This window comes from Adiantum capillus-veneris, chromosome 5, assembly GCF_014529385.1.
Source record: "Adiantum capillus-veneris isolate H3 chromosome 5, ASM1452938v2, whole genome shotgun sequence".
NCBI lineage: Eukaryota > Viridiplantae > Streptophyta > Polypodiopsida > Polypodiales > Pteridaceae > Adiantum > Adiantum capillus-veneris.
In genome coordinates this window covers 23810314-23824686 of record NC_140935.1, presented here as the reverse complement: position 1 = coordinate 23824686, position 14373 = coordinate 23810314, and the positions used below count along the sequence as shown (strand labels likewise).

The 14373-nt window shown below is 41.6% G+C and overlaps 1 protein-coding gene across 5 annotated transcripts in view; it reads right to left on the bottom strand.

Annotated features, from left to right (window-relative positions):
* The window catches only part of LOC147457016 (uncharacterized), a 61400-nt gene extending 51210 nt beyond the window's left edge, over positions 1 to 10190 (bottom strand). Inside the window, exons 1-2 of one of the 5 annotated variants that reach the window (XM_086513499.1) lie at positions 9688 to 10184; positions 8889 to 9232 (exon numbers count right to left, since the gene is read on the bottom strand). In XM_086513499.1, the coding sequence (XP_086369625.1) occupies positions 9204 to 9232; positions 9688 to 9973 (315 nt within the window). In that variant the 5' untranslated portion in view covers positions 9974 to 10184 and the 3' untranslated portion in view covers positions 8889 to 9203. Of the gene's footprint in view, positions 1 to 8888; positions 9233 to 9687 lie in introns of those variants that run through there. The other 4 variants (XM_086513497.1, XM_086513498.1, XM_086513495.1 and 1 more) reach the window with 4 other exon arrangements.
* Between the last annotated feature and the right edge of the window lie 4183 nt (positions 10191 to 14373).

Here is a 14373-nt window from a genome sequence, read left to right as displayed (position 1 = left end):
CTTCTCAAGCTTGTACGCAAAAACTTTTGAAATAAGAGACTTGACTCTAAATCTAAGGTCCTCCAAATTTAGCTTCCTGTATAGCGTTGTAAAGTCAAAAGTTTGGAGACATAAAGGAGAAGATTTCTGCTTGAGGCTTCTTGAAGAGTTCAAAAACTTTAAAACAGGAATCACACCTACTGAATCATTTAAAATCCAACTTGAATCGGTAGGTACGTCTGCTTCCTTTAGCATGTTTATCCACAATTCATTTACGCTAGGTAAAATGGCTTTGAAACAATAACTAAGCCATTTGGAAACCTTGGTCAAAGAGGTGTTACAAGAAGCAGCTATAAATCTAAGCTTTATAGGGTTCTTGTGGAACTTCCAAACGGTATATAAAAAAGGTAATTTAAGCTGGCACTTGAAACCAAAAGACTTACAAAAGTCTTGATGTTTCAAGATAACCTCTTGCATAGAAAGATCACAATCATTGTAAGTCTGAGAGTTTACCTCACCTAACAAGCATTCTAAATAGAACTTTTTGCACGTAACAACAAAGTTATTAGAGCACTTATCTACATAAGAGATTACAAAATCGCGATGAAATTTCCTAAGAGCATCACGATCAGAAGAAGATAAGCTATTCCTTCCTGAAGAAACGTTCCGAGAGCAAGATGCTAATTTCAAAGAAGCTTTCTTGAGGATTACAAACTTCCAATGGGTAAAAATACCTTGAACTCCTAAAGACTCCTCAAACTTTACTACGAAACTAGAAATTCCTTTTTCTATGGCTTTGAGAAGACAAGAGTCGTTTGAGGAAGGGAGTCTATATTTAGTACCTCTTGAGAAAAGGTCTTTCAAGGAATCTGAAGGAAGGATAGAACAATCGGCAGTAACTACATGACCCAAAGCTCCATTTACGTAAGAAGAAAAGACAGTTTTACTACAAGAACAATCAATACTTGAGATTGCTAGCCTCTCTTGCTTTTTAAGGTTATGTCCTATGTCACTATAGTTGAAAGCTTTTTGTCCTAAAGTTTTCACATATTTGAAAGCTACGACAAGATGGTTCCACACCTTTCTCACACAAGGAGGGAGAGCATCCAAAGCTTCTTGAGATCTCAAAATAGAGCTTAATCCAATCTTGTCTAAGTCAGGGGAGGTAAAGATAGTTATCAACAAATCTTTCTTTCCAACCAAGGGGATTTTCAGACTAGGACATTTGGACTTCAGAAATTTGCCTAACAGTACTCGAAGTTGAGTACTATGAGACTCTCTTAGCTCCAAATCTTCATAAGAGTAGTTCTCAAGGGTATACAAGAGCTTAAATAGGATCCTTATATTATACTTTTCAAATAATTTATAAGAAAAAGAACCCAATTCCATGGCTCTAGATAGGTAAATCAATCTCCGTTTGAAATCTCTATAAGCAAAAATTCTATGGTTAGAAGGGTCATCACTCTCAATTCTAGAGGTTGAAGCCCTAGGGAGACCTTGTACTCTACTAGAAATAGTGTTGTGCAAGACAACTGGATTGATTTCAGGGATAGAAGGCGGATCGAAACGATAACCTTTACGAATCCAAGTTCTTTTAAACTGACTTGAAGGGAGAACTAACTCGGGTTTGAGATGCCTTCGCCAAAGCATAGGTTTCTTATGGTAAATTGTCTTATTTTTACGTAAAGAAGACTTTCCTTCCAAGTTGAAACCTTTAGGGAAAAAAGTATGCAAAGTTCTCATCCAAAACAACTCTCGAGGCCACACTGATTTATAGAACTCTTTAGAGTTTCTAAAATTACCTTCTATGTGCTCAATGGGAAAACAACGGAAAGACTCAAACCCATGTTTTGCTATTGCCGCATACAAGGGTTTCACACTTTCACATACGGTGCTCTTACTTTGAACTTTTCTCGCTTCTCTTACATGTTCCTGAAAACGGACAAAAGCTGTTCGAAAGGTTTGGCCAACATACATCATAGAACTATCGTGAATATTATAAATAACATAAATAACTTGAGAGGTATGAACCGGACTTAGAGGACGATCTACTGCAAGATGTTTTTTTTTTAAACGCCTCAAACGATTGAGGGCTTTTATAGAAGAACTTGTGTAATGAGTACTAACTAAGACATTCTTAAAAGAAGCCCAACGAATAGGACCATCACCAAAAACATGCAAATTCTTCAAATTAGACTTAGCTAAAAACTTAAATCTTTCTTGATACAAATTATGACTACTTCTAGCTACTGAAAAGAAAGAAGGGTCAAAAAGACGTACCTGAGAGTCATCAACATTGCTGGTTGAAGCTGAAGAAGAAGTAAAAGTGTTTTTTATTTTTGTAGTAAGGTCAGTGTTTCAGATCAACGCCCGCCTCAAGGCTAAAGATCCTAAGGCTAGATTGGTGCTGGCCACACCCCTCATTTGTATAGCAGGGCTGCTGCCAAGCAGAGAGGTCCTTAAATAAGGCTGCTTGCTACACTCAAAAGATCATCGACAATAGCGTGCAATCGAGTGCCCGTGATCCCTTGCTAGAATCACTACTCAACCTCTCCTCTCACAAGAGATATTTCATGAAACCACACAAGAAACCCTTGATCCAAGGGACCCAAATTAAGATGTTATTTTTATTTTTTAAGAGTTTTAAGAGAAAAACATTATTTATTAAAAACATACAATCTACAAAGTTAGAATTATAACTTTCTCACTACAACAACAAAAAACGCACACACACACAATCAAAAGCAAAAAACAACAAATAGATAAATCAAAACAAATTAAAAAATAAAAGACATAACACTTAAACAAACCAAAATCAAGACGAAAAGCAGCTCTACACAATAAATCACGAAACAACCAAACTTACAAAAAGACCCATTACTTTTAAAAAAGGTTTATTTAAACCAAGGAATAAAAGTAATACACACATAAAATCACATCGACACACATATGAGTATAAGATTGGTAGCTGCTGGGGTATGCACACCCTCCCAATATATCTTCATGAGTATAAGATTGGTAGTTGTTGGGGTATGCACACCCTCCCAATATATCTTCCCATCCTTGGCATTTTCCACAGCAGGCCATCGCCATCACCTCTCAGCCTCCTAGCGACAGCAGGTTCTCATGATCGCCATCAAAGGTCCGGCCGGCTTTGCTAGCGTTTTTTCCCAGATCAGCATTGGCGTTTTTGCAAGCCTCATCAAGCAGTAGCGTTTTTGCTTTTGCCCCAAAACAACCCTAGCGTTTTTGGCTAGCAGCAAAGGCACATCAGCGTTTTCGTTCTCAGCAGATACTCGCAGTTTTCAGCCATGATACAGTAGCAGATTCCCCCCCAAGTTGGTTGCAGATGTTTCCCCATTTTCAGCCATAAAAAAGCAGCCAAAACAGTCCATTTTCAGCCCCGAAACAGTCCAAGAAATTCAGCATAAAGTAGATCCCAGATTTTAGCCCAAGTCGCCGTCGTCATCACCGTTGTCGTCATCGGCATAGTCCCATTGCATCAGTCCATTGCATTCGCATTGTACACCTTTGTGCAATCAAAGTAGACCACTCTCACCGACGAGAGTGGGGCCTTCGGAGGAGGGTTTTACAACCTCTCGGGTTTCGTATCTCTTCTCTCTCCTTCTCTCAGTCTCATTCACTTGCACGCACAATATCCACTCACTTTGTTCGTGATCATAGCACTCTCCATAAGACGGAAAGCCCTCTCTTTCCCTAAGAACTAAAAGGAACCTTGAGCAATAAAGATCACTAATCTTGAGAAAATACAACATTCATTCCGCTGCACCTTACATTGGTATCAGAGCTTTGGAAGTGTTCTGCATTACTCAAGGAAAGAACCACAACAAATTTTTTTGCTTGTTGCGATCGCACGAACCCAAGTTTACTTGGGCGTGGCAATCCCTAATCGTATTTTGTTGAAGAGTGACAGGAATCCCAAGAAAGAAGGGCTTGTCCAACCTCCCCTTGTGTCTCTTTTCACTCATTGAGAGCGGACCGTGCACTTAGCGGCAGGCCAATCGACGCGAGGTGGGAAAAAGCAACCTTGGTGTGAGCGCAAGACCGCCAAGGGGTGCGCCCGCAAAAAAGGGAAGAACTCGGGTGAAGAGAAGATCCTTCTCCAACGCGATTTGCAAGCGACAGACCCCTCAAGAACCTCAAGAAACCCTCAAGACTCAAGAACCCCAAGAACCCAAGAACCAAGACCCGCAAGAACCCAAGTTCCTCGTGAACTTAAGAACCCAAGACCCACAAGAACCCAAGTTCCTCGTGGACTTAAGAACCCAAGACCCCAAGAATCCACAAGAACCCACGATTGCAGAATGGTCATCACTCGAAGCGGAATGGATACTTCGCTTGGAGGTGATGAGCATGAGAGAGGCGAAGAAGAATTTTCCCCACCAGAAGGTTTTTCCGACCCTTCCCCATCTACGACAAAGATTGCACTAACTCCTATGGAGGAGTTGGACCAAGAAAGAGAAGCAGAAAGAAAAGCCTACGAAGAAGACATAGCAGCCATAGAGCGCCGGTACCAAGAAAGAATGGCAGCCATAGCACGTGAGAGCGAGCGAGCACGCTTGGAAGCCAAAGAAAGACAATCAGAGTTTGATCGTGAGAACAAAGCCCTCAAAGAACAAAGCGACCGACAGAACAAAGAGATGTTGCGACTTTTTTCTCAAGTACAGGCGTACTTTGCACAGAATCACAAAAAGGAGACTCTCTCCGTCTCTCCTTCTCCAAAGCATGACACACAGGACTTGCATGATTGTGTGAAGCCTGATGATGATTTGATTGACAATGACTTGCATGATGATTTGAATGACAATGATAAGCATGATGATTTGTATGCCAATGATTTGCATAAAGATTTGGATCACAATGACAAGCATGATGATTTGCATGATCAAGATGTGATTTCTCATGAGCATGATGATTTGCATGATCAAGATGTGATTTCTCACAAGCATGATGAGTTGCATGAAGATGATGATTGTTCACAAGGATGATGCGTTAGTGGATGCTTTTTCTAGTGAAGCTAACCTCGTTGTAGAATCGATCAATCACCAAGAATCGATCTTGGCTTTCGAGTTGAGGTCCACAGATCTCCCACAAGACGATTCAATAGATCCCGAAGAACCGATCTTGGCTCTCGAGCCTTGGTCCAGAGAACCATCACAGGAAGTATTATGTGTTCGCACGATTGATACGCACGCATTGTTCGAGTGTTTCATTCGTAAAGGTTTCCTGTATTTTAGTCAACATCGTTATGTGATCCCTTTTTCTAAGCATGACATACTATATGTTGAGCACGTTTCTCTCATGGATGAGCACGAATGTATGCGGATTGTTCATGAAAAGCTGAAAAGTTTGTATGTCAGGAAGTCACATTCCCTGTCCCTTCCTTGGTATGACACAGTTTCCGAAAAATCACATGATAGTATGAGCACCAAACATGGGCATTTCCATTGTGATTTACCAAAATTGATTGATTTCGATCAAACAGAAAAGATTCGACCTCATTGTTTGCATGTGTTGGATGAACGGGTTGTCACTCCGTCTCTATGTTCATCTACATTGCATACACAGTCTTTAGAGAAGACAAGATTTTTTTCCTTCACTTTACATAGAATGGGTATGTTCATGGTTTTGTGTTGGAGATGGTTTCAGGAATTTTCAGCCATGGAGATTCTTGAAGACGAAAGAAGCAGGACTCTCGACGAAGTTGAAGCATCAAAGGAGCCACAAAAGACTCTGAGTCGCTTTCGGCGCGGCCCAAAGAAGCAAGCGTTGCAGACCTTTATGAAGTTCAAGTACCGCACGACCCACACATCGGAGTGGGCCGGCGAAGAGTCCCTTCCAGGATTCCGAATGTTGTTGGCAATCTCCCTCGACGCCATACAGTTCGGTACCAATACCTCACTTTGAAAAGGAGGGAATGTCACATGACACATCCCAACCCTATGTGTCCGTGGACAAGCTACACTACATCAGGGTTCAGTCAGTTCAATCAATTCTAGATTAGCAGTGATCTGGCACTTTTGTGAGTCTATTCGTAGACCGTGCATGCCCAGTCACTTAGCATAGATGCATATCCTCTGGTTGCACACAGCATGATCATCGGAATTCCCATCAGAATCCATTAGCATCAGTTAGGGAAATTTTCCAGTGCATTTAGCCTATTTTCCTATTTATTGGGATTTTCACTTATTTTTAAGTGACTTTCCAACAAAAGTAGGTAGGGCAATTTTGCTAAGTTAATATATAAGCAAACCCAAGTTAGCACTCTCTGGCAAAAGAGGCAACAGAAGCTTCCCGCTCAATAGGCAACTTCTCAACAGTACCCCCCCTCAGCACCCCCAGCGTTTTTGGACCTGCATCATCGCGGGCAAGTTCCCATCCTTGGCGTTTTCCACAACAGGCCATCACCATCACCTCTCAGCCTCCTAGCGACAGTAGGTTCTCATGATCGCTATCAGAGGTATGGCTTTGCTAGCGTTTTTCCCCAGATCAGCATTGGCGTTTTTGCAAGCCTCATCAAGCAGTAGCGTTTTTGCTTTTGCCCCAAAACAGCCCTAGCGTTTTTGGCTAGCAGCAAAGGCACATCAGCGTTTTTGTTCTTAGCCCAAATTCGCAGCAGATACTCGCAGTTTTCAGCCATGATACAGTAGCAGATTCCCCCCCAAGTTGGTTGCAGATGTTCCCCCATTTTCAGCCATAAAAACACAGCCAAAACAGTCCATTTTCAGCTCCGAAACAGTCCAAGAAATTCAGCATAAAGTAGATCCCAGATTTCAGCCCAAGTCGCCGTCGACATCATCGGCATAGTCCCATTGCATCAGTCCGTTGCATTCGCATTGTACACCTCTGTGCAATCAAAGTAGACCACTCTCGCCGACGAGAGTGGGGCCTTCGGAGGAGGGTTTTACAACCTCTCGGGTGTCGTATCTCTTCTCTCTCCTTCTCTCAGTCTCATTCACTTGCACGCACAATATCCACTCACTTTGTTCGTGATCATAGCACTCTCCATAAGACGGAAAGCTCTCTCTTTCCTAAGAACTAAAAGGAACCTTGAGCAATAAAGATCACTAATTTTGAGAAAATACAACATTCATTCCGCTGCACCTTACAGTACTAAGTTTCTGTCATGACTCTGGAGATCAAGGGCAAACTCAGCCATAATGAAGCCTAGCACTAAAAGAAGCATTAAATCGAAAAAATTAGCACAAAAATGAGGTAGTTGATAGGGCATACGCACCACAAAAGATAGAAAGAATTAGCACAATATCAATTGGTCGTAACTCGGACAAAAACTTCACAACGTGAAGTCTGCATGTCCGCTATACGACTAAAAAATATACCTGGATGAATCCAGGATAAGCCCAGATTCACCCTTAAAGAAAAGTGCAAGGTATAGACCCATGGTAGTCACCCACAAGACAATATAACCATCAGCTCCATCATGCATAGTATTGACTGAATACCACGACATCCCCACTAACGTCGTCAGTGCCCAATAATGGGTGTAGAACTAGGTACTAACATATACTCCCAAACACAACACACACCACATGCACACACATGAGCATACATCAACACAAAGTTCAGCGTACTGAGTTTCTGTCCAGGGCTAGCCCAGATAGACCATGGTAGTCATCCACAAGACAATATAACCATCAACTCCATCATGCATAGTATTGACTAAATACCACGACATCCCCACTAACGTCGTCAGTGTGCCCAATAGTGGGTGTAGAACTAGGTACTAACATATGCTCCCAAACACAACACACACCACACGCACACACACATGAGCATACATCAACACAAAGTTCAACGTACTGAGTTTTTCTCAAGACTCCTTAAATCAAGGGCAGACTCAGTCATAATGAAGCCTAACACTAAAAGAAGCATTAAATCGGAAGAAAGTTTTGTTTGATTTATTTTCAATATGCATGAGAGACGAGCACGGTGCTTGGAATGCTCATAAAAAGACCTCATACTTCGTCACTTTACCATACAAAGGGCACATGATGCTCAAGGCACAGTGGACTCACCGGGAGTTCTTGTGGATATTCCAAATTTACAGAACAAGGGAAGGAGAACATGTCTCAAATGGATTTGACGTTCGCATCAGATCCCTATGATTAAATCTTATTAGCTGTTGTTACCATGATCATTGATGCACACAAAAAACCAAAATTTTCTAGTAATTTTCAAACGTGGGTGTTATTGCTTTCCAGCTATCTCAAATGCAACACTGCATTCTCACATAATAATGTCATGCAGGCGCTTCCCTTTTGAGCAAATGGTCATCCTGCTTGCCTCTACTGATTTGTACTCACTATACACACTCCCCTAATCCAGCAACATTAAAGGCCAAAACTTCTTGGAAAACACGAAGGAAACCCATAGTTGGACGAGGAGGTGTTTAGAGGTATTTAGACAAAAATGCACTAAAATTTTCCAAGATTTGTAGGTCTTTCGACCTCCATATTCTATTGTTAAAGGTAAATTTCAAGATTTGAAGTTTGAATTACACAACCTAGGTTCTTATCGAGCACTGGTAAGTACTCACGGGAGCCCGTTTGCAAACAGCGTTGTTTAGTGCTTATAAGGTTAATTTCACGTGTCCTAACAACGTTCATGGGGTTCCTGTGCCATATGTTCTACATCTTGGCCACGTCAAAACTTTTTACCCAGGTCTACTTTTTGTTGAACTAGCCATTGCAGAGGCAAGATGGCACCTTAGCTCCAGCAAGCTCTCATCCTACGCTTTATCTTACCTACAAAATTTGAAATGGTGGTCAACCAAGAATGATTACCCCTACCCTACACAAACTAGATTTCCAATCCCCAATGGTTATGTCGAACATGGCCCTACTATCTATACAACGCTTGTGACACTCTTGTAGAGAATCTAGATAGCCTGAATTACAGGTGGAGTCATCACATTCATAAATCCATAATTTAAACATCTCTTCCAAATACGCACGTAAATTTCACCATAGAGGAGAACCAGGCATCAAATAGAAGGTAGCGCCTTTACAATCATATTTCTGTGTACAAGCAAAGATAAAGTAACACTAGCCATACTGCTCCCCTCTCAGGTCAAGGCCATCACAAGTGCAGCATCACATAGAACGGGTTGGTCAGATTTGACGGCCAGCACGGTAATTGTCATAGCTCGATGCTGTGAAAAAAGTTGACAGTCAACCAAGAACCTAACACCACACAGGGAACATGTGTGTTGCTGCATGAACATAACTCAGATGAATGCATAGAACTTGTATAACAGACACATAACATGCATCAAGTATGCAATATGGACCATTGAAACGTGCAACTCTGCTTGCAACACATGCCTAAAGAGATAGACAGGCACGTCTAGAAAAGCGAAACACAAATGCATGTTGCTTGTCTAGGGAAATAACATGCGCTTCCTTGAGTATGTGACATATATGACAATAAGTTTTTGACACTTGGGAAAAAAAACTTTTTTTTCCATTGTTTCTCCTACTGTCCAGAACGGCATACCTAGGTCCCCTGCCCCCAACCGCACCTAGCTAGGTATGCCGTCTGTCCCTCAAAGTAGCTAATTTTGTTGTCATAATCAGCAAGGTGGGGAATCAATGTAAGAATTGTGTTGCAAACTTATGGTGCATGAGATTCAGAAGAGCATGAAGGGAGATCAGAAAGGGAAATTACCTGGTGATTTGCCGGGGTAATCCGTACTGGTGTTGCAATAGAGGGAGGGACTGGAGCTGGAGGTGGCGTCTGAGGGGCGAGGGGTGTAGCGAACATAGCCGGTGGCCGCTGTTGTAGTAAGTGGAGCCATTGGGATTGGAGTAGTAGTAGGAGCCATCGGCGTTGGAGTAGTGGTAGGCATTCCGGTTGGGCACAAAGGGACCGTAATAACGCGAGCAGTAATGGTTTCCATACCTGTTGATGCCCCAGCTCTTATAGCTGTAACCCTTGCTGCTGCCTGCACCATGTCTGACTTCCTCCATGGTCTTCTGTAAGCTCCCTCTTCTCTGCTCTGATGCTGATGCCTGTCCCCCCTCACACTCTCTGTTTATCGGAAGAGCACGGACTGCTCTGATGCTGATGCCTGTCCCCCCTCACACTCTGTTTATAGGAAGAGCACGGAAGCAATTTGATCGAGCAGCACGCGCTCATGTGTGTGAGAGATACACACACACACACACACACACACACATATATATATATATATATATATATATATAGAGAGAGAGAGAGAGAGAGAGAGAGAGAGAGAGAGAGAGAGAGAGTGTCCGTGTAGATATATATATACATATACATCTACGAGTACGGCCGGTCGCCGAAGGCGGCCTCTCTCTCTCTCTTTCGCTCAACCCTCTTTATCACGTGCACATGAGCTTCTCCTACTTTTGGCATTTAGCCTTCATCTTGCAGCTTGCGCCCCGTGTAAAGGGCACTCCCCTCTGCCATATTATATTAAATAGATAGATGTGTGTGTGTAGGGGGCCCAATTGACGTAAAATCATTAAAAGAACCAAATCTGAGTCGATACCCTCTGACAGCAAACACGATTGGTGCACCCACCAAAGCAAGGTAGTGATGACTGACGTATGCGCGACAGTTGATTCCATACGAACAAGACAAAGGGAGCAGTAGCGCGTGTGTCGAATCTGTACATGCAAAACAAGAAGAAGAAGAAGAGGGAGGGGAGGGGGGTTGTTAGGTATGTTCAAGGATAAAAAGCGCAGAAGGGTAACACCGTGAGCATTTGTCCGCATGGAGTAGCGCAGCAGCACTAAGTCCAAATTAGAGTTGCGAGAGTTCAAATTTCCTTCTCCCTTTTGAGTTGTTGATGACTTCTCCTGTTATTGCTGGTCGATTAGGTTAGGAATAAAGGTGAGGAAGGGGGATCTCTTGGAGATTCCTCATGATATCTAGAGGACGAGCCAGTAGCCTAAAGCATCGGAGTATCTACATATACATCTAGAGAGAGAGAGAGAGAGAGAGAGAGAGAGAGAGAGGTAAGAGCATGGGACTAAATCACAAGACAAGCAAGAAGCTAGCACTGCTAGAAGAGGGGAAGGGGGATGTTAAATGAGCAACAACAATGCGTTGCCATGGTATCATTATGTAAGCAACATTATTAGCGACGCTTAAGCCACACCCACTAAAATATTTAGATGGCATCGTTTAAGGAACACTGTTACATTTTTTTCCCCGTTCAAGTATGCATCCTCAGTCAAGAGCTCCGTGACTATGGAGCATGCTCTCTCCCTCTCTCTCACTCTCTCTCTCATCCATCATACATGCACATACATTATACACGTAACACATCAATCAAGCATAAACATACACACCTATCACCAACACATCACACTGACACGGCATATCCTCCACATACATTCACATTGACACACACTAAAACACATCATAAGTTCACAAACACATCCTGCAGATAAATTCTTAACACACATGCATGCACACAAACACACATGTAGTTCTATATACGCACCACAACCAAAGGTAACATGTGACCAAACTAGAAGCGCTCGAAGAAAATCACAAGTATGGATCACGGTTTGTTTTTCCTCCTTATCAATTAGAAATAAACTAAAATGAACCTGTCACAACTAAATAAGAGAAGAACACCTAAAGTAGAATAAATATATAAATAAGTTATGTATACAATAAGATATCTGCATCATGGACTGATGCTTTGATGCTCAAATGCTGCTATGCATGCATAGGTGTACTCTCTATGATGTGTACAATGTCTACGCAATCTCCATTTTCATGATGTGATAGTTGGGAACCCAGATCACCGTAGGGGTCCCATGTAGTGAATGATGACATATTTAATTTGATGCTATGCATGTGTCGTGCATGACCCTCCCAGTCATGTTCCCAAGATTAGTTTGGACTTTGGTAAGTTGTTAGGTCAGTTATCTTGCTAGCTCTGCTTTTCGAACACTTCGAGTGAGGTTTGCCAAACCTTGAAATTTTGGTGATGTGTTTCCATGAGTGGTTGCTCCCTAGCTACTTTACTTGTTATGACCTATGATTCCCCATTGGGTTGGGTTTTGATGCGAGTTGACCATTTTTCCATTGTCGGAGTGTGTTTTCAAGGTTTGTCGTCTTATGATCATCCTGACCATATATGATATTTGACTTGAGTTTAGATGATTATGAATGATCCTTAGGGGTCTTAGGTTGTGGATGAAGTTGTATGCCAAGTCTAGCTGCCAATGGGATGTATCTGGTTGCTACTTGTTGAGACATGTAAAGATGGATGCAAGAAGAGGGTAATATTGGTATCCTTGCAAGGTGGTAAGGTATGTAGTGTTCAGTGTACATCCTAATCGTAGTATTGAATGGTTTGAGTTTTAGGTATGCAAAATTCGTATTTTTCCTTTTTGAATCCTAAACTTTAAAATACTTTAGGAGGTTTATAATATATTTAAAAGTGTCACTGCATAAATGGAAAAACAACAAATTAAGATTGCCATAAACTAAAAAATTTGAGGCGTCTAAAGGACTATGAAATAGAGAGGACCACTTCATACATCCAACACTAAACAATTACAATTGAACGGCACATGCAAAGCTTCAATTACCTCTCAAATGCTACATTATACATAAAACAATAACAAAGTCCAAAAACTTTAGATTACAACGTGGATGACAATCAATAATAGATGATAATCTCATCAAAATAACAAGATGATAGTCCCTCTACATTGAGTTTATTGAGGGTCTATAGGCGCCTAAAACCCCAAATAAGAGCGCTCATAAATGGCCACCCAAAAAACCCACTTCAGGCCACCCACCCAAAAAAACAAAACAAAACAAAAACTATACATTACAATCTATACGTATGGATCATCGTACAATATGATAGTATGGTACTGTACGGATCCGTACATTTGATGTATCCAATCTTGTACCCTTGGGTGGCATATAATGCAAGATATGGTTTGGGATACAAGAGTTTAAAACAAATTGTTGCCACAATATCAAAATCTCTCTAAAGGCTTTAAAGTATTTGGCGCATATGTGCAACTAGATATCGATTGATAAACACAGAATTCAGAAAATTGGTTGGCTGCCATGCAATCACAATATGATGCACTTATAGAAAATGACACATGGACTTTATGTGATTTGCCTCCTGGCAAAAAGGCCATTGGTACGAAGTGGGTTTACAAGTTGAAACGCAAGCCGGATGGTGAGATTGATCATTATAAGGCTCGACTTGTTGCAAAGGGTTATGCACAGCAAAAAGGGATAGATTATGAAGAGACTTTTGCTCCCACTTGTCATATGACTACTTTGCGTTTTCTATGTGCATTGGCAGCTCATTTTGGTTGGGATATACATCGATCAGACATTGTTACTGCTTTTTTGAATGGTGACATATTTGAGGAATTTATGTAACGCAGCCTCGTAGTTTTGTCAAGAAAGGACAAGAGGATAAGGTGTGCAAATGTAACAAAGCTTTGTATGGGTTGAAGCAATCTCCTGTGCTTGGTATGAGAAGGCTGACACTCATTTAGTCAAACAAGGTTTTCGTAACAATCCAACAGAAAGCACAATGTATATATGTAAAGCGTGAGGGTGATGTACTTCTCATTGTGGTTCTATATGTGGATGATTTGTTGATCACTGGACCAAATGAGAGACATATTGATGAATTTAAGGCTGATTTGAATGCTACTTTCAAGATGAAAGATTTGGGGTTGTTGTATCATTGCTTGGATATACAAATTAAGCAGTGTGATGGTGGTATTGCCTTGTGTCAAAACAGTTACATAGAGACATTTCTATGTAAGTTTGGACTTGAAGATTGAAAACCTATTGCCACTCCCATGCAAACAGGTTTGAAATTGAGTCTTCATGATGTTGGTGATCCTACAGATGTCACTCTTTACCAAACTGTTGTTGGATGCCTCATTTATGTATGCAACACGAGGCCGGATATTCAGTTTGCAATCTCACACGTCATCAGATTTATGCATAGCCCAGGGTCTAAGCACTGGCAGGTTGTCAAGAGGATTTTCCCAAGGGGGGATCATTGCCTCCAGACTTACATGCTTTTTCGAACTCAAATTGGGCTCATTGTTTTGACACACGAGTGTCCACAAGTGTTTTTTGTTTCATGCTTGGCAGTTCATGTATATCATGATTGACAAACTACTGTGGCCACTTCTAGTTGTAAGGCTGAGTAGAGGCAGTCTTCACAACTGCGGCTCAGATGCCTTATGGCCGATTTGGGTGTTGGACAGGAAACTGCCAACACTATCTACACTAATAGTCATAGCGGATTGGCAGTTGCAAGGAACCCAGTTTTTCATGCTCGCAAAAAGCACATTGAGGTGCATTACCACTATGTTA